Source organism: Oncorhynchus masou, chromosome 28 (assembly GCF_036934945.1).
Source record: "Oncorhynchus masou masou isolate Uvic2021 chromosome 28, UVic_Omas_1.1, whole genome shotgun sequence".
In the NCBI taxonomy this organism is placed as follows: Eukaryota; Metazoa; Chordata; class Actinopteri; order Salmoniformes; family Salmonidae; genus Oncorhynchus; species Oncorhynchus masou.
Window position 1 is genome coordinate 86585382 of NC_088239.1, and position 24538 is coordinate 86609919.

Consider the following 24538-nt stretch of genomic DNA (forward strand, 5'->3'; position numbering starts at 1 on the left):
GCTCCATATACCCTGACTGACTGCATATACCCTGACTGCTCCATATACCCTGACTGACTCCATATACCCTGACTGCTCCATATACCCTGACTGCTCCATATACCCTGACTGCTGCATATACCCTGACTGACTGCATATACCCTGACTGCTGCATATACCCTGACTGCTCCATATACCCTGACTGATCCATATACCCTGACTGCTCCATATACCCTGACTGATCCATATACCCTGACTGCTCCATATACCCTGACTGATCCATATACCCTGACTGACTCCATATACCCTGACTGCTGCATATACCCTGACTGCTGCATATACCCTGACTGACTCCATATACCCTGACTGCTGCATATACCCTGACTGACTGCATATACCCTGACTGACTCCATATACCCTGACTGCTCCATATACCCTGACTGACTCCATATACCCTGACTGCTGCATATACCCTGACTGACTCCATATACCCTGACTGCTCCATATACCCTGACTGCTCCATATACCCTGACTGCTGCATATACCCTGACTGCTGCATATACCCTGACTGACTGCATATACCCTGACTGCTCCATATACCCTGACTGCTCCATATACCCTGACTGCTGCATATACCCTGACTGACTCCATATACCCTGACTGCTCCATATACCCTGACTGCTCCATATACCCTGACTGCTGCATATACCCTGACTGCTGCATATACCCTGACTGACTCCATATACCCTGACTGACTCCATATACCCTGACTGACTCCATATACCCTGACTTGTCCATATACCCTGACTGATCCATATACCCTGACTGCTCCATATACCCTGACTGATCCATATACCCTGACTGCTCCATATACCCTGACTGATCCATATACCCTGACTGCTCCATATACCCTGACTGATCCATATACCCTGACTGACTCCATATACCCTGACTGCTGCATATACCCTGACTGCTGCATATACCCTGACTGCTGCATATACCCTGACTGACTCCATATACCCTGACTGACTCCATATACCCTGACTGACTCCATATACCCTGACTGATCCATATACCCTGACTGCTCCATATACCCTGACTGCACGGAATGCAAGAGAAGTGACACAATTTCCCTAATTATAAGAAATTTGTGTTCGCAGGCAATATTAACTAAATATGCAGGTTTGAAAGTATATACTTGTGTACTGATTTTAAAGAAAGGCATTGATGTTTATAGTACATTTGTGGAACGAATGTGCTTTTTTTCGTGAATCTGCTTTTGTTAAATCATCACCCGTTTGGGGAAGTTGAAGTAGGCTGTGATTCGATGATAAATTAACAGGCACCACTTTGATTATATGCAACGCAGGACAAGCTAGTTAACCTCGTAATATCATCAACCATGTGTAGTTAACTAGTGATTATGTGAAGATTGATTGTTTTTTTAATAAGATAAGTTTAATGCTGGCTAGCAACTTACCGTGACTCCTTGCAGCCACAAGGTCCATTTGATGCTGCCCTCACATAACAGGTGGTCAGCCTGCCACGCAGTCTCCTCGTGGATTAAAATGCAATCGGCCATAATCGGCGACCAGAAAACCCGATTACCGAATGTTATGAAAACAGGAAATCAGCCAGTAATAATGATTGGCCATGCCGATTAATCGGCGACCTCTAATAGGTATATATGTGATGCGGTGCGACAAGCTGAACTAAGCTCTTGTGGCATTAATAAGACCATTTCTTCAAACATCAATGGGTACGCATAATAAATGGGTACGCATAATAAATGTATCAGTACAAAAATGGATGTAGCAACTACAGATTGCCCCTTTAGGTATAGAACACCAGGCTAGATCAGACTGCTGTAGAACACCAGGCTAGATCAGACTGCTGTAGAACACCAGGCTAGATCAGACTGCTGTAGAACACCAGGCTAGATCAGACTGCTGTAGAACACCAGGCTAGATCAGACTGCTGTAGAACGCCAGGCTAGATCAGACTGCTGTAGAACGCCAGGCTAGATCAGACTGCTGTAGAACGCCAGGCTAGATCAGACTGCTGTAGAACGCCAGGCTAGATCAGACTGCTGTAGAACACCAGGCTAGATCAGACTGCTGTAGAACACCAGGCTAGATCAGACTGCTGTAGAACACCAGGCTAGATCAGACTGCTGTAGAACACCAGGCTAGATCAGACTGCTGTAGAACACCAGGCTAGATCAGACTGCTGTAGAACACCAGGCTAGATCAGACTGCTGTAGAACACCAGGCTAGATCAGACTGCTGTAGAACACCAGGCTAGATCAGACTGCTGTAGAACACCAGGCTAGATCAGACTGCTGTAGAACACCAGGCTAGTTCAGACTGCTGTAGAACACCAGGCTAGATCAGACTGCTGTAGAACACCAGGCTAGATCAGACTGCTGTAGAACACCAGGCTAGATCAGACTGCTGTAGAACACCAGGCTAGATCAGACTGCTGTAGAACACCAGGCTAGTTCAGACTGCTGTAGAACACCAGGCTAGATCAGACTGCTGTAGAACGCCAGGCTAGTTCAGACTGCTGTAGAATGCCAGGCTAGATCAGACTGCTGTAGAACGCCAGGCTAGATCAGACTGCTGTAGAACACCAGGCTAGTTCAGACTGCTGTAGAACACCAGGCTAGATCAGACTGCTGTAGAACACCAGGCTAGATCAGACTGCTGTAGAACACCAGGCTAGATCAGACTGCTGTAGAACACCAGGCTAGATCAGACTGCTGTAGAACGCCAGGCTAGATCAGACTGCTGTAGAACGCCAGGCTAGATCAGACTGCTGTAGAACGCCAGGCTAGATCAGACTGCTGTAGAACACCAGGCTAGATCAGACTGCTGTAGAACGCCAGGCTAGATCAGACTGCTGTAGAACACAAGGCTAGATCAGACTGCTGTAGAACACCAGGCTAGATCAGACTGCTGTAGAACACCAGGCTAGATCAGACTGCTGTAGAACACCAGGCTAGATCAGACTGCTGTAGAACACCAGGCTAGATCAGACTGCTGTAGAACACCAGGCTAGATCAGACTGCTGTAGAACACCAGGCTAAATCAGACTGCTGTAGAACACCAGGCTAGATCAGACTGCTGTAGAACACCAGGCTAGATCAGACTGCTGTAGAACACCAGGCTAGATCAGACTGCTGTAGAACACCAGGCTAGATCAGACTGCTGTAGAACGCCAGGCTAGATCAGACTGCTGTAGAACACCAGGCTAGATCAGACTGCTGTAGAACACCAGGCTAGATCAGACTGCTGTAGAACACCAGGCTAGATCAGACTGCTGTAGAACACCAGGCTAGATCAGACTGCTGTAGAACACCAGGCTAGATCAGACTGCTGTAGAACACCAGGCTAGATCAGACTGCTGTAGAACACCAGGCTAGATCAGACTGCTGTAGAACACCAGGCTAGTTCAGACTGCTGTAGAACACCAGGCTAGATCAGACTGCTGTAGAACACCAGGCTAGATCAGACTGCTGTAGAACACCAGGCTAGATCAGACTGCTGTAGAACACCAGGCTAGATCAGACTGCTGTAGAACACCAGGCTAGTTCAGACTGCTGTAGAACACCAGGCTAGATCAGACTGCTGTAGAACACCAGGCTAGTTCAGACTGCTGTAGAACGCCAGGCTAGATCAGACTGCTGTAGAACGCCAGGCTAGATCAGACTGCTGTAGAACACCAGGCTAGTTCAGACTGCTGTAGAACACCAGGCTAGATCAGACTGCTGTAGAACACCAGGCTAGATCAGACTGCTGTAGAACACCAGGCTAGATCAGACTGCTGTAGAACACCAGGCTAGTTCAGACTGCTGTAGAACGCCAGGCTAGATCAGACTGCTGTAGAACACCAGGCTAGATCAGACTGCTGTAGAACACCAGGCTAGTTCAGACTGCTGTAGAACACCAGGCTAGATCAGACTGCTGTAGAACACCAGGCTAGATCAGACTGCTGTAGAACACCAGGCTAGATCAGACTGCTGTAGAACACCAGGCTAGATCAGACTGCTGTAGAACACCAGGCTAGATCAGACTGCTGTAGAACACCAGGCTAGATCAGACTGCTGTAGAACGCCAGGCTAGATCAGACTGCTGTAGAACACCAGGCTAGTTCAGACTGCTGTAGAACACCAGGCTAGATCAGACTGCTGTAGAACACCAGGCTAGATCAGACTGCTGTAGAACACCAGGCTAGATCAGACTGCTGTAGAACACCAGGCTAGATCAGACTGCTGTAGAACGCCAGGCTAGATCAGACTGCTGTAGAACACCAGGCTAGATCAGACTGCTGTAGAACACCAGGCTAGATCAGACTGCTGTAGAACACCAGGCTAGATCAGACTGCTGTAGAACACCAGGCTAGATCAGACTGCTGTAGAACACCAGGCTAGATCAGACTGCTGTAGAACACCAGGCTAGATCAGACTGCTGTAGAACGCCAGGCTAGATCAGACTGCTGTAGAACACCAGGCTAGATCAGACTGCTGTAGAACGCCAGGCTGGATCAGACTGCTGTAGAACACCAGGCTGGATCAGACTGCTGTAGAACACCAGGCTAGATCAGACTGCTGTAGAACACCAGGCTGGATCAGACTGCTGTAGAACACCAGGCTAGATCAGACTGCTGTAGAACACCAGGCTAGATCAGACTGCTGTAGAACACCAGGCTAGATCAGACTGCTGTAGAACGCCAGGCTAGATCAGACTGCTGTAGAACGCCAGGCTAGATCAGACTGCTGTAGAACACCAGGCTAGATCAGACTGCTGTAGAACACCAGGCTAGATCAGACTGCTGTAGAACACCAGGCTAGATCAGACTGCGGTAGAACACCAGGCTAGATCAGACTGCTGTAGAACACCAGGCTAGATCAGACTGCTGTAGAACACAAGGCTAGATCAGACTGCTGTAGAACACCAGGCTAGATCAGACTGCTGTAGAACACCAGGCTAGATCAGACTGCTGTAGAACACCAGGCTAGATCAGACTGCTGTAGAACACCAGGCTAGATCAGACTGCTGTAGAACACCAGGCTAGATCAGACTGCTGTAGAACACCAGGCTAAATCAGACTGCTGTAGAACACCAGGCTAGATCAGACTGCTGTAGAACACCAGGCTAGATCAGACTGCTGTAGAACACCAGGCTAGATCAGACTGCTGTAGAACACCAGGCTAGATCAGACTGCTGTAGAACGCCAGGCTAGATCAGACTGCTGTAGAACACCAGGCTAGATCAGACTGCTGTAGAACACCAGGCTAGATCAGACTGCTGTAGAACGCCAGGCTAGATCAGACTGCTGTAGAACGCCAGGCTAGATCAGCCTGCTGTAGAACGCCAGGCTAGATCAGACTGCTGTAGAACACCAGGCTGGATCAGACTGCTGTAGAACACCAGGCTAGATCAGACTGCTGTAGAACACCAGGCTGGATCAGACTGCTGTAGAACACCAGGCTAGATCAGACTGCTGTAGAACACCAGGCTGGATCAGACTGCTGTAGAACACCAGGCTAGATCAGACTGCTGTAGAACGCCAGGCTAGATCAGACTGCTGTAGAACGCCAGGCTAGATCAGACTGCTGTAGAACACCAGGCTAGATCAGACTGCTGTAGAACGCCAGGCTAGATCAGACTGCTGTAGAACACCAGGCTAGATCAGACTGCTGTAGAACACCAGGCTAGATCAGACTGCTGTAGAACACCAGGCTAGATCAGACTGCTGTAGAACACCAGGCTAGATCAGACTGCTGTAGAACACCAGGCTAGATCAGACTGCTGTAGAACACCAGGCTAGATCAGACTGCTGTAGAACACCAGGCTAGATCAGACTGCTGTAGAACACCAGGCTAGATCAGACTGCTGTAGAACACCAGGCTAGATCAGACTGCTGTAGAACACCAGGCTAGATCAGACTGCTGTAGAACACCAGGCTAGATCAGACTGCTGTAGAACACCAGGCTAGATCAGACTGCTGTAGAACACCAGGCTAGATCAGACTGCTGTAGAACACCAGGCTAGATCAGACTGCTGTAGAACACCAGGCTAGTTCAGACTGCTGTAGAACACCAGGCTAGATCAGACTGCTGTAGAACACCAGGCTAGATCAGACTGCTGTAGAACACCAGGCTAGATCAGACTGCTGTAGAACACCGGGCTAGATCAGACTGCTGTAGAACACCAGGCTAGATCAGACTGCTGTAGAACGCCAGGCTAGATCAGACTGCTGTAGAACACCAGGCTAGATCAGACTGCTGTAGAACACCAGGCTAGATCAGACTGCTGTAGAACGCCAGGCTAGATCAGACTGCTGTAGAACACCAGGCTAGATCAGACTGCTGTAGAACACCAGGCTAGATCAGACTGCTGTAGAACACCAGGCTAGATCAGACTGCTGTAGAACACCAGGCTAGATCAGACTGCTGTAGAACACCAGGCTAGATCAGACTCCGTAGGACAACAGCAGCAGATCCTAAGCAGATATCCTCTGTGATTCAAGTCTGTATTTTTTTTCTTTTCTACAGTGACATCAAGTATCAATCTTTCAACCTCATTACTTTTCCTTCTGCCAGCCACCGTGGAGCCAGGAGCCAGGGGGAACCAGGGGTTTGCAAGGGGCTCTGGTGGACAGCCACCCGATAACAGTGTGCCTCGACTGGGACTGGCTCTGCCTCTGGGCCGAATAGCCTGGAGCTACTGGGACTGTCAGTGCTGGGATGTGAGTTCAACTGAACGTGTGTGTGTGCGTGTGTGTGTGTGTGTGCTTGAGTGGGGGGGGGTCTGCTGATGGGAGTTGAACTCCACAGCCTCCTCAGCTCCACTTCTCTTACCACTGTTATGTGGGGGCCTCCCTCAGCTCCACTTCTCTTACCACTGTTATGGGGGGGCTCCCTCAGCTCCACTTCTCTTACCACTGTTATGGGGGGGCCTCCCTCAGCTCTACTTCTCTTACCACTGTTATGGGGGGGCCTCCCTCAGCTCCACTTCTCTTACCACTGTTATGTGGGGGCCTCCTCAGCTCTACTTCTCTTACCACTGTTATGGGGGGGCCTCCCTCAGCTCCACTTCTCTTACCACTGTTATGGGGGGCCTCCTCAGCTCCACTTCCCTTACCACTGTTATGGGGGGGGCCTCCCTCAGCTCCACTTCTCTTACCACTGTTATGGGGGGGGGGCCTCCCTCAGCTCCACTTCTCTCACCACTGTTATGGGGGGGGCCTCCCTCAGCTCCACTTCTCTTACCACTGTTATGGGGGCCTCCCTCAGCTCCACTTCTCTCACCACTGTTATGTGGGGGGCCTCCCTCAGCTCCACTTCTCTTACCACTGTTATGGGGGGGGGTCCCTCAGCTCCACTTCTCTTACCACTGTTATGGGGGCCTCCTCAGCTCCACTTCTCTTACCACTGTTATGGGGGCCTCCCTCAGCTCCACTTCTCTTACCACTGTTATGGGGGGCCTCCCTCAGCTCCACTTCTCTTACCACTGTTATGGGGGGCTCCCTCAGCTCCACTTCTCTTACCACTGTTATGGGGGGGCCTCCTCAGCTCTACTTCTCTTACCACTGTTATGGGGGGGCCTCCCTCAGCTCCACTTCTCTTACCACTGTTATGTGGGGGGCCTCCCTCAGCTCTACTTCTCTTACCACTGTTATGGGGGGGGCCTCCCTCAGCTCCACTTCTCTTACCACTGTTATGGGGGCCTCCCTCAGCTCCACTTCCCTTACCACTGTTATGGGGGGGGGCCTCCCTCAGCTCCACTTCTCTTACCACTGTTATGGGGGGCCTCCTCAGCTCCACTTCTCTCACCACTGTTATGGGGGGGGGGGCCTCCCTCAGCTCCACTTCTCTTACCACTGTTATGGGGGGGGCCTCCCTCAGCTCCACTTCTCTCACCACTGTTATGTGGGGGGCCTCCCTCAGCTCCACTTCTCTTACCACTGTTATGGGGGGGGGGCTCCTCAGCTCCACTTCTCTTACCACTGTTATGGGGGCCTCCCTCAGCTCCACTTCTCTTACCACTGTTATGGGGGCCTCCCTCAGCTCCACTTCTCTTACCACTGTTATGGGGGCCTCCCTCAGCTCCACTTCTCTTACCACTGTTATGGGGGGGCCTCCCTCAGCTCCACTTCTCTTACCACTGTTATGGGGGCCTCCCTCAGCTCCACTTCTCTTACCACTGTTATGGGGGCCTCCCTCAGCTCCACTTCTCTTACCACTGTTATGGGGGCCTCCCTCAGCTCCACTTCTCTTACCACTGTTATGGGGGGGGGCCTCCCTCAGCTCCACTTCTCTTACCACTGTTATGGGGGCCTCCTCAGCTCTACTTCTCTCACCACTGTTATGGGGGGGGCCTCCCTCAGCTCCACTTCTCTCACCACTGTTATGGGGGGGGGGCCTCCCTCAGCTCCACTTCTCTTACCACTGTTATGGGGGCCTCCCTCAGCTCCACTTCTCTTACCACTGTTATGGGGGGGGGCCTCCCTCAGCTCCACTTCTCTTACCACTGTTATGGGGGCTCCCTCAGCTCCACTTCTCTTACCACTGTTATGGGGGGGGGGCTCCCTCAGCTCCACTTCTCTTACCACTGTTATGTGGGGGGCCTCCCTCAGCTCCACTTCTCTTACCACTGTTATGGGGGGGCCTCCCTCAGCTCTACTTCTCTTACCACTGTTATGGGGGGGGGGCCTCCCTCAGCTCCACTTCTCTTACCACTGTTATGGGGGCCTCCCTCAGCTCCACTTCTCTTACCACTGTTATGGGGGGCTCCCTCAGCTCCACTTCTCTTACCACTGTTATGTGGGGGGGCTCCCTCAGCTCCACTTCTCTTACCACTGTTATGTGGGGGGCTCCCTCAGCTCCACTTCTCTTACCACTGTTATGGGGGGGGCCTCCCTCAGCTCCACTTCTCTCACCACTGTTATGGGGGGCTCCCTCAGCTCCACTTCTCTCACCACTGTTATGGGGGGCTCCTTCAGCTCCACTTCTCTCACCACTGTTATGGGGGGGGGGCCTCCCTCAGCTCCACTTCTCTTACCACTGTTATGGGGGGGGCTCCCTCAGCTCCACTTCTCTCACCACTGTTATGGGGGGGGCCTCCCTCAGCTCCACTTCTCTTACCACTGTTATGTGGGGGGGCCTCCCTCAGCTCCACTTCTCTTACCACTGTTATGGGGGGGGGCCTCCCTCAGCTCCACTTCTCTTACCACTGTTATGGGGGGCCTCCCTCAGCTCTACTTCTCTTACCACTGTTATGTGGGGGGGCCTCCCTCAGCTCCACTTCTCTCACCACTGTTATGGGGGCCTCCCTCAGCTCCACTTCTCTTACCACTGTTATGGGGGGGCCTCCCTCAGCTCCACTTCTCTTACCACTGTTATGGGGGCCTCCCTCAGCTCCACTTCTCTTACCACTGTTATGTGGGGGGCCTCCTCAGCTCTACTTCTCTTACCACTGTTATGGGGGGGGGCCTCCCTCAGCTCTACTTCTCTTACCACTGTTATGGGGGGGCCTCCCTCAGCTCCACTTCTCTTACCACTGTTATGGGGGCCTCCCTCAGCTCCACTTCTCTTACCACTGTTATGGGGGGCTCCCTCAGCTCCACTTCTCTCACCACTGTTATGGGGGGGGCCTCCCTCAGCTCCACTTCTCTTACCACTGTTATGGGGGGCCTCCCTCAGCTCCACTTCTCTCACCACTGTTATGGGGGGGGCCTCCCTCAGCTCCACTTCTCTTACCACTGTTATGCACCCCAGCCGTGGAAATGACATTCTTGAAATTACTGCTAATGCATAAGTGTGTGTGTGGGTTGGGGTGGGGGGCGTCGTGTGTACATGTGTGTGTGTGGGTTGGGGTGGGGGGCGTCGTGTGTGCATGTGTGTGTGTGTGGGTTGGGGTGGGGGGCGTCGTGTGTGTGCATGTGTGTGACTCACCAGAAAGGCTGAGAGACTGAAATCAAAAGGGGAAAAGTGATAGTTTGGGATCAGCTGTTTCCAACTGTTATCCTTCAGACGATACTAAACGGGGTGTTTCCAACTGTTATCCTTCAGATGTTACTAAACGGGCTGTTTCCAACTGTTATCCTTCAGACATTACTAAACGAGGTGTTTCCAACTGTTATCCTTCAGACGATACTAAACGGGGTGTTTCCAACTGTTATCCTTCAGATGTTACTAAACGGGCTGTTTCCAACTGTTATCCTTCAGATGTTACTAAACGGGGTGTTTCCAACTGTTATCCTTCAGATGTTACTAAATGGGCTGTTTCCAACTGTTATCCTTCAGACGATACTAAACGGGGTGTTTCCAACTGTTATCCTTCAGATGTTACTAAACGGGGTGTTTCCAACTGTTATCCTTCAGATGTTACTAAATGGGCTGTTTCCAACTGTTATCCTTCAGATGTTACTAAACGGGGTGTTTCCAACTGTAATACTTCAGACGATACTAAATGGGCTGTTTCCAACTGTTATCCTTCAGATGTTACTAAATGGGCTGTTTCCAACTGTTATCCTTCAGATGTTACTAAACGGGGTGTTTCCAACTGTTATCCTTCAGATGTTACTAAATGGGCTGTTTCCAACTGTTATCCTTCAGACGATACTAAACGGGGTGTTTCCAACTGTTATCCTTCAGATGTTACTAAATGGGCTGTTTCCAACTGTTATCCTTCAGATGTTACTAAACGGGGTGTTTCCAACTGTAATACTTCAAGCGATACTAAATGGGCTGTTTCCAACTGTTATCCTTCAGACGATACTAAACGGGCTCCAAGATACAACACTCTGAAACCCAAACAACATTAGGGCATATTTCTCACACCACTGACTGAGAGATAAACACACGCCAGTTTCCACATGATTCACTCTGGCAGAGAGCAAGCCAAGCCATCTGTCTGTGTCCCAAGTGGCAGCTTATTCTCCAGTAGTGCACTACTGTTGACCAGGGCCCATAGGGAATAGGCTGCCACTAAGGACATAGACTATGTCTCTGGCTGCATATCTCTAAAGGGGTCATCTTTAGAGAAATTCTCAAAATAGAGATAATAGTTGTGGCTCTATTTCATTTTTCAAAATATCACAGCTCAGGAGGGATTCTTGCAGTCTGAGTGTTTGAAAGTGGTGTCTCCTAGCTGTCTCCTGGGCTGAACAGAACACCTAGGTGGACCGGACAAGGCACATGTAAAGAACAGTCAGGGGTACCAGGGGTTAGAGTCAGGGGTTAGAGTCAGGGATACCAGGGGTTAGAGTCAGGGGTTAGAGTCAGGGGTACCAGGGGTTAGAGTCAAGTGTACCAGGGGTTAGAGTCAGGGGTTAGAGTCAGGGGTACCAGGAGTTAGAGTCAGGGGTACCAGGGGTTAGAGTCAGGGGTTAGAGTCAGGGATACCAGGGGTTAGAGTCAGGGGGTAGAGTCAGGGATACCAGGGGTTAGAGTCAGGGGTTAGAGTCAGGGATACCAGGGGTTAGAGTCAGGGATACCAGGGGTTAGAGTCATGGGTTAGAGTCAGGGATACCAGGGGTTAGAGTCAGGGGGTAGAGTCAGGGATACCAGGGATTAGTGTCAGGGGGTAGAGTCAGGGATACTAGGGGTTAGAGTCAGGGGTTAGAGTCAGGGGTACCAGGGGTTAGAGTCAGGAGTACCAGGGGTTAGAGTCAGGGATACCAGGGGTTAGAGTCAGGGATACCAGCGGTTAGAGTCAGGGGGTAGAGTCAGGGATACCAGGGGTTAGAGTCAGGAGTACCAGGGGTTAGAGTCAGGGGTACCAGGGGTTAGAGTCAGGGTTAGAGTCAGGGATACCAGGGGTTAGAGTCAGGGGTACCAGGGGTTAGAGTCAGGGATACCAGGGGTTTGTAGTCAGGGATACCAGCGGTTAGAGTCAGGGGATAGAGTCGGGGATACCAGGGGTTAGAGTCAGGGGTACCAGGGGTTAGAGTCAGGGATACCAAGGGTTAGAGTCAGGGGTTAGAGTCAGGGGTACCAGGGGTTAGAGTCAGGGGTACCAGGGGTTAGAGTCAGGGATACCAGCGGTTAGAGTCAGGGGGTAGAGTCAGGGATACCAGGGGTTAGAGTCAGGGGTACCAGGGGTTAGAGTCAGGGGTTAGAGTCAGGGATACCAGGGGTTAGAGTCAGGGGGTAGAGTCAGGGATACCAGGGGTTAGAGTCAGGGGTTAGAGTCAGGGATACCAGGGGTTACAGTCAGGGATACCAGGGGTTAGAGTCAGGGGTTAGAGTCAGGGATACCAGGGGTTAGAGTCAAGGGGTAGAGTCAGGGATACCAGGGGTTAGAGTCAGGGGTTAGAGTCAGGGGTACCATGGGTTAGAGTCAGGGGTACCAGGGGTTAGAATCAGGGATACCAGGGGTTAGAGTCAGGGATACCAGGGGTTAGAGTCAGGGGGTAGAGTCAAGGATACCAGGGGTTAGAGTCAGGGGTACCAGGGGTTAGAGTCAGGGGTACCAGGGGTTAGAGTCAGGGGTTAGAGTCAGGGATACCAGGGTTAAGAGTCAGGGGTACCAGGGGTTAGAGTCAGGGATACCAGCGGTTAGAGTCAGGGTGTAGAGTCGGGGATACCAGGGGTTAGAGTCAGGGGTACCAGGGGTTAGAGCCAGGGATACCAGGGGTTAGAGGCAGGGGTACCAGGGGTTAGAGTCAGGGGTTAGAGTCAGAGGTACCAGGGGTTAGAGTCAGGGGTACCAGGGGTTAGAGTCAGGGATACCAGCGGTTAGAGTCAGGGGGTAGAGTCAGGGATACCAGGGGTTAGAGTCAGGGTTACCAGGGGTTAGAGTCAGGGGTACCAGGGGTTAGAGTCAGGGGTACCAGGGGTTAGAGTCAGGGGTACCAGGGGTTAGAGTCAGGGATACCAGGGTTAGAGTAAGGGGTACCAGGGGTTCGAGTCAGGGATACCAGGGGTTAGAGGCAGGGGTACCAGGGGTTAGAGTCAGGGGTACCAGGGATTAGTCAGGGGTACCAGGGGTTAGAGTCAGGGGTACCAGGGGTTAGTGTCAGGGATACCAGGGGTTAGAGTCAGGGGTTAGAGTTAGGGATACCAGGGGTTAGAGTCAGGGGTACCAGGGGTTAGAGTCAGGGGTTAGAGTTAGGGATACCAGGGGTTAGAGTCAGGGGTACCAGGGGTTAGAGTCAGGGATACCAGGGGTTAGAGTCAGGGATACCAGGGGTTAGAGTCAGGGGTATCAGGGGTTAGAGTCAGGGATACCAGGGGTTAGAGTCAGGGGTTACAGTCAGGGATACCAGGGGTTAGAGTCAGGGGTACCAGGGGTTAGAGTCAGGGGTACCAGGGGTTAGAGTCAGGGGTTACAGTCAGGGATACCAGGGGTTAGAGTCAGGGGTACCAGGGGTTAGAGTCAGGGATACCAGGGGTTAGTCAGGGGTTACAGTCAGGGATACATGCCCCTCCAGAGGCATGAAGGGGCAGAATGAAGGGGCAGGTTACTGTTATAAACCTGCATGTCTTTGTTAAACCCTTCTCAACACCCACACCCCCGACACACACACACACACACACACACACACACACACACACACACACACACACACACACACACACACACACACACACACACACACACACACACACACACACACGCACACATACAGGTAACGTCATCCTCTCATGGCATCAGTTTCACACCTCTGGGAAGCAGCCCTTTAAAAGGAAGCAGCCCTTTAAAGTAAAACAGTGTTTTATAGCAGCAGTAACACACATGATTACTGATGCAAAGAGAACAGTGTGTACAAGTGGGAGGAGGGCAAGGCTGGCAAAACACAGAGAGAGAGAGAGACCTAACTCTCTAGAATGAGATTTGGCAGGAGTAGCCACAGCTCTCAACTCTCATCCCTCAGCTCTCAGCCCGCAGGTCTCATCTCTCAGCCCTCTGGTCTCAGGCCTCAGCCCTCTGGTCTCAGCCCTCAGCTCTCAGCCCTCAGCCCTCAGCCCTCACGTCTCAGCTCTCAGCCCTCAGGTCTCAGCCCTCAGCCCTCTGGTCTCAGCCCTCAACCCTCTGGTCTCAGGCCTCAGCCCTCTGGTCTCAGCCCTCAGCCCTCAGCCCTCACGTCTCAGCTCTCAGCCCTCTGGTCTCAGCCCTCAGCTCTCAGCCCTCTGGTCTCAGCCCTCTGGTCTCAGCCCTCAGCCCTCAGCCCGCTGGTCTCAGCCCTCAGCCCTCAGCCCTCAGGTCTCATCCCTCAGCTCTCAGCCCTCAGGTCTCATCCCTCAGCTCTCACGTCTCAGCTCTCAGCCCTCTGGTCTCAGCCCTCAGCCCTCTGGTCTCAGCTCTCAGCCCTCTGGTCTCAGCTCTCAGCCCTCTGGTCTCAGCCCTCAGCCCTCTGGTCTCAGCTCTCAGCCCTCAGCTCTCAGCCCTCTGGTCTCAGCCCTCAGCCCTCAGCTCTCAGCCCTCTGGTCTCAGCCCTCAGCCCTCTGGTCTCAGCTCTCAGCCCTCAGCCCTCAGCTCTCAGCCCTCAGCCCTCAGCTCTCAGCCCTCTGGTCTCAGCCCTCAGCCCTCTGGTCTCAGCCCTCTGGTCTCAGCCCTCAGCCCTCAGCCCTCAGCTCTCAGCCCTCTGGTCTCAGCCCTCAGCCCTCTGGTCTCAGCTCTCAGCCCTCAGCCCTCTGGTCTCAGCCCTCAGCTCTCAGCCCTCAGCTCTCAGCCCTCTGGTCTCAGCCCTCAGCTCTCAGCCCTCTGGTCTCAGCCCTCTGGTCTCAGCCCTCAGCTCTCAGCCCTCTGGTCTCAGCCCTCAGCCCTCTGGTCTCAGCTCTCAGCCCTCAGCCCTCTGGTCTCAGCCCTCAGCCCTCTGGTCTCAGCCCTCAGCTCTCAGCTCTCAGCCCTCAGCTCTCAGCCCTCAGCCCTCAGCTCTCAGCCCTCTGGTCTCAGCCCTCAGGTCTCAGGTCTCAGCCCTCTGGTGCATTATAGAGCTCCATTATAAACCTGCTCAGCTTCCAGGTCTCAGTTAAATGAACCAGACAATGTGGCAACAAGTGGATTCCAAGGACTATCACACCTAAATCTGAGAGCGTTGGCATACGGATCGCAGCTGAACCGAGCACGATCGGCAGGTCAAAAGAGGTACTGCAACATTTATAAGCGACGGTCTTCCCAGTTCTGTAAGGTTTGATCTTTATCTCCTTCAGTCTAGCAAAGCACTCTCTATTCTGCCGTGCTCACAAAGAGAACGATTTAAGCTGTTTGTTCTAAAGTAGCTTTAATCAGATTTCATTTTCAACACGTTTCATTTTAATGCCTGACCTCAGACTGAACCAAAATGGCACCCTATTCCCTTTTATAGTGCACTAGTTCTGACCAGACCCCATAGGGAATAGGGTGCCATTTGACCAGACCCCATAGGGAATAGGGTGCCATTTGACCAGACCCCATAGGGAATAGGGTGCCATTTGACCAGACCCCATAGGGAATAGGGTGCCATTTGACCAGACCCCATAGGGAATAGGGTGCCATTTGACCAGACCCCATAGGGAATAGGGTGCCATTTGACCAGACCCCATAGGGAATAGGGTGCCATTTGACCAGACCCCATAGGGAATAGGGTGCCATTTGACCAGACCCCATAGGGAATAGGGTGCCATTTGACCAGACCCCATAGGGAATAGGGTGCCATTTGACCAGACCCCATAGGGAATAGGGTGCCATTTGATCAGACCCCATAGGGAATAGGGTGCCATTTGACCAGACCCCATAGGGAATAGGGTGCCATTTGATCAGACCCCATAGGGAATAGGGTGCCATTTGACCAGACCCCATAGGGAATAGGGTGCCATTTGATCAGACCCCATAGGGAATAGGGTGCCATTTGATCAGACCCCATAGGGAAAAGGGTGCCATTTGAACAGACCCCATAGGGAATAGGGTGCCATTTGACCAGACCCCATAGGGAATAGGGTGCCATTTGACCAGACCCCATAGGGAATAGGGTGCCATTTGACCAGACCCCATAGGGAATAGGGTGCCATTTTACCAGACCCCATAGGGAATAGGGTGCCATTTGACCAGAGTCCATAGGGAATAGGGTGCCATTTGACCAGACCCCATAGGGAATAGGGTGTCATTTTACCAGACCCCATAGGGAATAGGGTGCCATTTGACCAGACCCCATAGGGAATAGGGTGCCATTTGACCAGACCCCATAGGGAATAGGGTGTCATTTTACCAGACCCCATAGGGAATAGGGTGCCATTTGACCAGACCCCATAGGGAATAGGGTGCCATTTGACCAGACCCCATAGGGAATAGGGTGCCATTTGACCAGACCCCATAGGGAATAGGGTGCCATTTGACCAGAGCCCATAGGGAATAGGGTGCCATTTGATCAGACCCCATAGGGAATAGGGTGCCATTTGACAAGACCCCATAGGGAATAGGGTGCCATTTGATCAGACCCCATAGGGAATAGGGTGCCATTTGACCAGACCCCATAGGGAATAGGGTGCCATTTGATCAGACCCCATAGGGAATAGGGTGCCATTTGATCAGACCCCATAGGGAATAGGGTGCCATTTGATCAGACCCCATAGGGAATAGGGTGCCATTTGACCAGACCCCATAGGGAATAGGGTGCCATTTGAACAGACCCCATAGGGAATAGGGTGCCATTTGATCAGACCCCATAGGGAATAGGGTGCCATTTGATCAGACCCCATAGGGAATAGGGTGCCATTTGACCAGACCCCATAGGGAATAGGCTGCCATTTGAACAGACCCCATAGGGAATAGGGTGCCATTTGACCAGACCCCATAGGGAATAGGGTGCCATTTGACCAGACCCCATAGGGAATAGGGTGCCATTTGACCAGACCCCATAGGGAATAGGGTGCCATTTGACCAGACCCCATAGGGAATAGGGTGCCATTTGACCAGACCCCATAGGGAATAGGGTGCCATTTGATCAGACCCCATAGGGAATAGGGTGCCATTTGACCAGACCCCATAGGGAATAGGGTGCCATTTGACCAGACCCCATAGGGAATAGGGTGCCATTTGATCAGACCCCATAGGGAATAGGGTGCCATTTGACCAGACCCCATAGGGAATAGGGTGCCATTTGACCAGACCCCATAGGGAATAGGGTGCCATTTGATCAGACCCCATAGGGAATAGGGTGCCATTTGATCAGACCCCATAGGGAATAGGGTGCCATTTGATCAGACCCCATAGGGAATAGGGTGCCATTTGATCAGACCCCATAGGGAATAGGGTGCCATTTGATCAGACCCCATAGGGAATAGGGTGCCATTTGATCAGACCCCATAGGGAATAGGGTGCCATTTGATCAGACCCCATAGGGAATAGGGTGCCATTTGACCAGACCCCATAGGGAATAGGGTGCCATTTGATCAGACCCCATAGGGAATAGGGTGCCATTTGATCAGACCCCATAGGGAATAGGGTGCCATTTGATCAGACCCCATAGGGAATAGGGTGCCATTTGATCAGACCCCATAGGGAATAGGGTGCCATTTGATCAGACCCCATAGGGAATAGGGTGCCATTTGATCAGACCCCATAGGGAATAGGGTGCCATTTGATCAGACCCCATAGGGAATAGGGTGCCATTTGACCAGACCCCATAGGGAATAGGGTGCCATTTGATCAGACCCCATAGGGAATAGGGTGCCATTTGATCAGACCCCATAGGGAATAGGGTGCCATTTGACCAGACCCCATAGGGAATAGGGTGCCATTTGACCAGACCCCATAGGGAATAGGGTGCCATTTGACCAGACCCCATAGGGAATAGGGTGCCATTTGACCAGACCCCATAGGGAATAGGGTGCCACCTCATGAAACATTTTATCAAAGGGTACTGGAGTAATAATTTTGAACAATTCTTTTTCGTTTTTTCTTAAAATCTTTCTCTGAGCAACTGCATTAGTATAAAAAATATATATAATTTCCCTTTTTTTTCATACAACATAGCTCAGTATTTGTTATTTATTTCATACAGTCATTTTTTTGCTTATCTTTATCAACGGTGCCAATAATTACAGACCAGACTGTAGAAACAGTCAGCTCATAACTAAAGATGGTAAAGATGGTGAAGATGGTAAATATGGAGAAGATGGTGAAGATGGTGAACTAAAGATGGTGAAGATGGTAAAGATGGTGAAGATGGTAAAGATGGTGAAGATGGTAAAGATGGTGAAGATGGTGAACTAAAGATTGTGAAGATGGTGAAGATGGTAAATATGGAGAAGATGGTGAAGATGGTAAATATGGTGAACTAAAGATGGTGAAGATGGCGAATATGGTGAATTAAAGATGGTGAAGATGGTGAAGATGGTGAAGATGGTAAAGATGGTGAACTAAAGATGATGAAGATGGTGAACTAAAGATGGTAAAGATGGTGAAGATGGTGAACTAAAGATGGTGAAGATGGTGAACTAAAGATAATAAAGATGGTGAAGATGGTGAACTAAAGATGGTGAAGGTAAAGATGATTCACTTTTCATAGCTCCATACTGACTGAATCAATACTCAAGCAGGCTGAGTCATGACAAAGGCTAACCACGACATCGTTGTAGGCTTACACAACAACCTACAAAATTATGATCTCAAAGAATCTTGGATTCCTTTCCCCTTTTCTTGGCATCAGAGGATGTGATCATTAATCATCCTCTTCCTTATTCTCATCATCATCATCCTCACTGACCTGCTCCGAAGGCGAAGAAGAAGCTGTTGTCAGGGTGTTCCTCCATCAGAGCCTTAACCCTGTTCCCCATCCTGTCGTTCCTCTTGTAGATCAGTTCCTGTCTGAAGTAGCTGTCTATCTCCTGGGCCGTTATCTGTTCGCTGGGGCGCAGGGTCACGTTGTTGAAGTTGGGGACCTGCAGGGGGGGGGGGGGATGATGAGCAGTGAGAGATTTATCCATCAGGTCTAAACTAAATGGGTCAGAAATGTAAAAAAGTCAGGTAAAAAGGTGATACCCGATGGGCGGGGTGTTAGGGTTCGTTAGTGTTAGGGGTCGTTAGTGTTAGTAGTCAGGGGTCATTAGTGTTAGGGGTCATTAGTGTTAGGGGTCGTTAGTGCTAGGGGTCGTTAGTGTTAGGGGTCATTAGTGTTAGTGGTCATTAGTGTTAGGGGTCATTAGTGTTAGGGGTCGTTAGTGTTAGGGGTCATTAGTGTTAGGGGTCATTAGTGTTAGGTGTCATTAGTGTTAGGGGTCGTTAGTGTTAGGGGTCGTTAGTGTTAGGGGTCGTTAGTGTTAGTAGTCATTAGTGTTAGGGGTCGTTAGTGTTAGTAGTCATTAGTGTTAGGGGTCGTTAGTGTTAGGGGTCATTAGTGTTAGGGGTCATTAGTGTTAGGTGTCATTAGTGTTAGGGGTCGTTAGTGTTAGGGGTCGTTAGTGTTAGGGGTCGTTAGTGTTAGTAGTCATTAGTGTTAGGGGTCGTTAGTGTTAGTAGTCATTAGTGTTAGGGGTCATTAGTGTTAGGGGTCATTAGTGTTAGGGGTCGTTAGTGTTAGGGGTCGTTAGTGTTAGTGGTCATTAGTGTTAGGGGTCATTAGTGTTAGGGGTCGTTAGTGTTAGGGGTTGTTCGTGTTAGGGGCCGTTAGTGTTAGGGGTTGTTTGTGTTAGGGGTCATTCGTGTTTGGAGTTGTTCGTGTTAGGGGTCATTAGTGTTAGGGGTCGTTAGTGCTCGGGGTCGTTTGTGTTAGGGGTCAGGTGTAACGGAGTGTGATGGTTGTAACTGACCTGAGAGGTGTCGTGGTTGAAGATGATGGAGTTGAGGTCTCCACAGTTGTAGTGCTTGATGAGGTCCTCAGTGGTATAGGAGCCCTGCAGACTGCCTGCTCTCACACTCTCCTGCTGTACAAGGGTCTGGTTCAGGGCAAAGATCACCTGGGGATATGGAAATATCTACTTTTACTACACAATCAGTACCTGGATATACACTTTCTATATGACCAGAGAGGGAACAGAAGACAATAATATTTACTAAATACATAATAAACAGGAGGTAAATAATCATTTTGTACTTAACAATACCACTCTACCTATCCTTATTGTATTTAATAATATAACTCTACCTATCCTTACTGTATTTAATAATATAACTCTACCTATCCTTACTGTATTTAATAATATAACTCTACCTATCGTTATTGTATTTAATAATATAACTCTACCTATCGTTATTGTATTTAATAATATAACTCTACCTATCGTTATTGTATTTAATAATATAACTCTACCTATCCTTACTGTATTTAATAATATAACTCTACCTATCGTTATTGTATTTAATAATATAACTCTACCTATCGTTATTGTATTTAATAATATAACTCTACCTAATGTTATTGTATTTAATAATATAACTCTACATATCCTTACTGTATTTAATAATATAACTCTACCTATCCTTACTGTATTTTATAATATAACTCTACCTATCCTTACTGTATTTAATAATATAACTCTACATATCCTTACTGTATTTAATATTATAACTCTACCTATCCTTACTGTATTTAATAATATAACTCTACCTATCCTTACTGTATTTAATAATATAACTCTACATATCCTTACTGTATTTAATATTATAACTCTACCTATCCTTACTGTTTTAATAATATAACTCTACCTATCCTTACTGTATTTAATAATATAACTCTACCTATCCTTACTGTATTTAGTAATACCACCCTACCTATCATTATGTATATTGAAAACCAAAAATAAGTTTATGTGAGACTAAGCATTAGTCTGAAGCCGAAAAATAAAGGAAATTCACATGATCACCACAATACCTATTCCACCCATGCTCCACCAAGGTTTTCCAGCACCCAGCGCTGACCGACTACAGTAGCGATGTTGGTCTATTGTACTTCAAACTATGTGTAGGCAGGTTGCTAAGTATTCAAACCTTCTCAAACAGCCTTTATGTTAGCAAACTGATCTCACGTAAGACAATCGAGCAAATGATCAACATGAAAATGAACCTTATAGTTTACTGTAGAAATATCTAGTAGTACATTACCTATAAACAAAATGTGAGTTATGACGGAATATAACATTTACAACCAAATGTACATTCATCAGTACATTCATCAGATATAGTCAACTTTGTAAATACAACTCGGGGATGGCCGCAAAACAAGCTATAGGTTTATGCTGCATTTTTTGTTCAAGCCCAGTTCTACCAAACCTGATTCTATATGCTGATGTCTTGATGAACAGCCGAGGTCTTGATGAACAGCTGAGGTCTTGATGAACAGCTGAGGTCTTGATGAACAGCTGATGTCTTGATGAACAGCTGAGGTCATGATGAACAGCTGAGGTCTTGATGAACAGTTGAGGTCTTGATGAACAGCCGAGGTCTTGATGAACAGCTGATGTCTTGATGGACAGCTGAGGTTGTGATGAACAACTGAGGTCTTGATGAACAGCTGAGGTCTTGATGGACAGCTGAGGTCTTGATGAACAGCTGAGGTCTTGATGAACAGCCGATGTCTTAATGAACAGCTGAGGTCTTGATGAACAGCTGAGGTCTTGATGAACAGCTGAGGTCTTGATGAACAACTGAGGTCTTGATGGACACCCGAGGTCTTGATGGACACCCGAGGTCTAGATGAACAGCTGAGGTCTTGATGAACAGCTGAGGTCTTGATGAACAGCTGAGGTCTTGATGAATCGCCGAGGTCTTGATGAACAGCGGAGGTCTTGATGAACAGCCAAGGTCTTGATGAACAGCTGAGGTCTTGATGGACAGCTGAGGTCTTGATGAACAGCTGAGGTCTTGATGAACAGCCGAGGTCTTGATGAACAGCTGAGGTCTTGATGGACAGCTGAGGTCGTGATGGACAGCTGAGGTCTTGATGAACAGATTTTGGATTATTCAGGTTCACCATTAGCAATAGTTTTGGTAGTTTTGATTTAAACAATCAGTGTATGTGGTTATTTGTTTGGATATACATGGTAAAGATGATAATTTATAAAGAGGACAGCAATCACTGCATTACCGACGCCAGAGAGAAGAGAATATGACTCCGTAAAAACTTCCAAATGGTCAAAACCACTCGATTTTGAGACGGGGGTTGAAATCCCAAATTGTGCTATACACTCATTGGCTGTCAACAATAAAAACGGATACATTACCAGCCCCAAATTTTAATCTGCAAAAACAACAAGTTAATTAGAGGGTTTTGGTGATTTCAGAACCAAAGCGGGACAAAATCACATGAAACACCCCCCACACACAATCTGATAGTGGTTGAAGCGTGGTCTCCTAGTCTCATTTACGGCTCTAATCTGATAGTGGTAGTGGGGTGGTAGATGTCTAGTCTCCTTTATGTCTCTAATCTGATAGTGGTAGTGGGGGGGTGGATGTCTAGTCTCCTTTATGGCTCTAATCTAATAGTGGTAGTGGGGGGTAGATGTCTAGTCTCCTTTATGGCTCTAATCTTATAGTGGTAGTGGGGGGGGTAGATGTCTAGTCTCCTTTATGGCTCTAATCTGATAGTGGTAGTGGGTGGTAGATGTCTAGTCTCCTTTATGGCTCTAATCTGATAGTGGTAGAGGGGGGGGGTAGATGTCTAGTCTCCTTTATGTCTCTAATCTGATAGTGGTAGATGTCTAGTCTCCTTTATGTCTCTAATCTGATAGTGGTAGATGTCTAGTCTCCTTTATGACTCTAATCTGATAGTGGTAGTGGGGGGTGGTAGATGTCTAGTCTCCTTTATGGCTCTAATCTGATAGTGGTAGTGGGGGGGTAGATGTCTAGTCTCCTTTATGTCTCTAATCTGATAGTGGTAGTGGGGGGGTGGATGTCTAGTCTCCTTTATGGCTCTAATCTGATAGTGGTAGTGGGGGGGTAGATGTCTAGTCTCCTTTATGACTCTAATCTGATAGTGGTAGATGTCTAGTCTCCTTTATGGCTCTAATCTTATAGTGGTAGTGGGGTGGTAGATGTCTAGTCTCCTTTATGGCTCTAATCTGATAGTGGTAGTGGGGGTAGATGTCTAGTCTCCTTTATGTCTCTAATCTGATAGTGGTAGTGGGGGGCTGGATGTCTAGTCTCCTTTATGGCTCTAATCTAATAGTGGTAGTGGGGGGGTAGATGTCTAGTCTCCTTTATGGCTCTAATCTTATAGTGGTAGTGGGGGGGGTAGATGTCTAGTCTCCTTTATGGCTCTAATCTGATAGTGGTAGTGGGTGGTAGATGTCTAGTCTCCTTTATGGCTCTAATCTGATAGTGGTAGTGGGTGGGGGTAGATGTCTAGTCTCCTTTATGTCTCTAATCTGATAGTGGTAGATGTCTAGTCTCCTTTATGGCTCTAATCTTATAGTGGTAGTGGGGGGGGGGGGTAGATGTCTAGTCTCCTTTATGGCTCTAATCTGATAGTGGTAGTGGGGTGGTAGATGTCTAGTCTCCTTTATGTCTCTAATCTTATAGTGGTAGTGGGGTGGTAGATGTCTAGTCTCCTTTATGACTCTAATCTGATAGTGGTAGTGGGGTGGTAGATGTCTAGTCTCCTTTATGACTCTAATCTTATAGTGGTAGTGGGGTGGTAGATGTCTAGTCTCCTTTATGACTCTAATCTTATAGTGGTAGTGGGGTGGTAGATGTCTAGTCTCCTTTATGACTCTAATCTGATAGTGGTAGTGGGGGGGTAGATGTCTAGTCTCCTTTATGGCTCTAATCTTATAGTGGTAGTGGGGGGGGGGGTAGATGTCTAGTCTCCTTTATGTCTCTAATCTGATAGTGGTAGTGGGGTGGTAGATGTCTAGTCTCCTTTATGGCTCTAATCTGATAGTGGGGTGGTAGATGTCTAGTCTCCTTTATGGCTCTAATCTGATAGTGGTAGATGTCTAGTCTCCTTTATGGCTCTAATCTGATAGTGGTAGTGGGGGGGGGGGGGGGGTAGATGTCTAGTCTCCTTTATGACTCTAATCTGATAGTGGTAGTGGGGTGGTAGATGTCTAGTCTCCTTTATGTCTCTAATCTGATAGTGGTAGTGGGGTGGTAGATGTCTAGTCTCCCTTATGGCTCTAATCTGATAGTGGTAGTGGGGTGGTAGATGTCTAGTCTCCTTTATGTCTCTAATCTGATAGTGGTAGTGGGGTGGTAGATGTCTAGTCTCCTTTATGTCTCTAATCTGAAAGTGGTAGTGGGGTGGTAGATGTCTAGTCTCCTTTATGTCTCTAATCTGATAGTGGTAGTGGGGTGGTAGATGTCTAGTCTCCTTTATGGCTCTAATCTGATAGTGGGGTGGTAGATGTCTAGTCTCCTTTATGGCTCTAATCTGATAGTGGTAGTGGGGGGTAGATGTCTAGTCTCCTTTATGTCTCTAATCTGATAGTGGTAGTGGGGTGGTAGATGTCTAGTCTCCTTTATGGCTCTAATCTGATAGTGGGGTGGTAGATGTCTAGTCTCCTTTATGGCTCTAATCTTATAGTGGTAGTGGGGGGGGGGTAGATGTCTAGTCTCCTTTATGTCTCTAATCTGATAGTGGTAGTGGGGTGGTAGATGTCTAGTCTCCCTTATGGCTCTAATCTGATAGTGGT

General features: G+C 49.1%; 1 protein-coding gene across 1 annotated transcript in view; it reads right to left on the reverse strand.

The window, feature by feature from the left end:
• The window catches only part of LOC135518448 (metalloprotease TIKI1-like), a 197860-nt gene that overhangs the window by 106648 nt on the left and 66674 nt on the right, over positions 1-24538 (reverse strand). The window contains exons 3-4 of the mRNA XM_064943622.1: positions 19721-19867; positions 18679-18853 (exon numbers count right to left, since the gene is read on the reverse strand). Coding sequence (XP_064799694.1) covers positions 18679-18853; positions 19721-19867 — 322 coding nt within the window. The remainder of the gene's footprint in view (positions 1-18678; positions 18854-19720; positions 19868-24538) is intronic.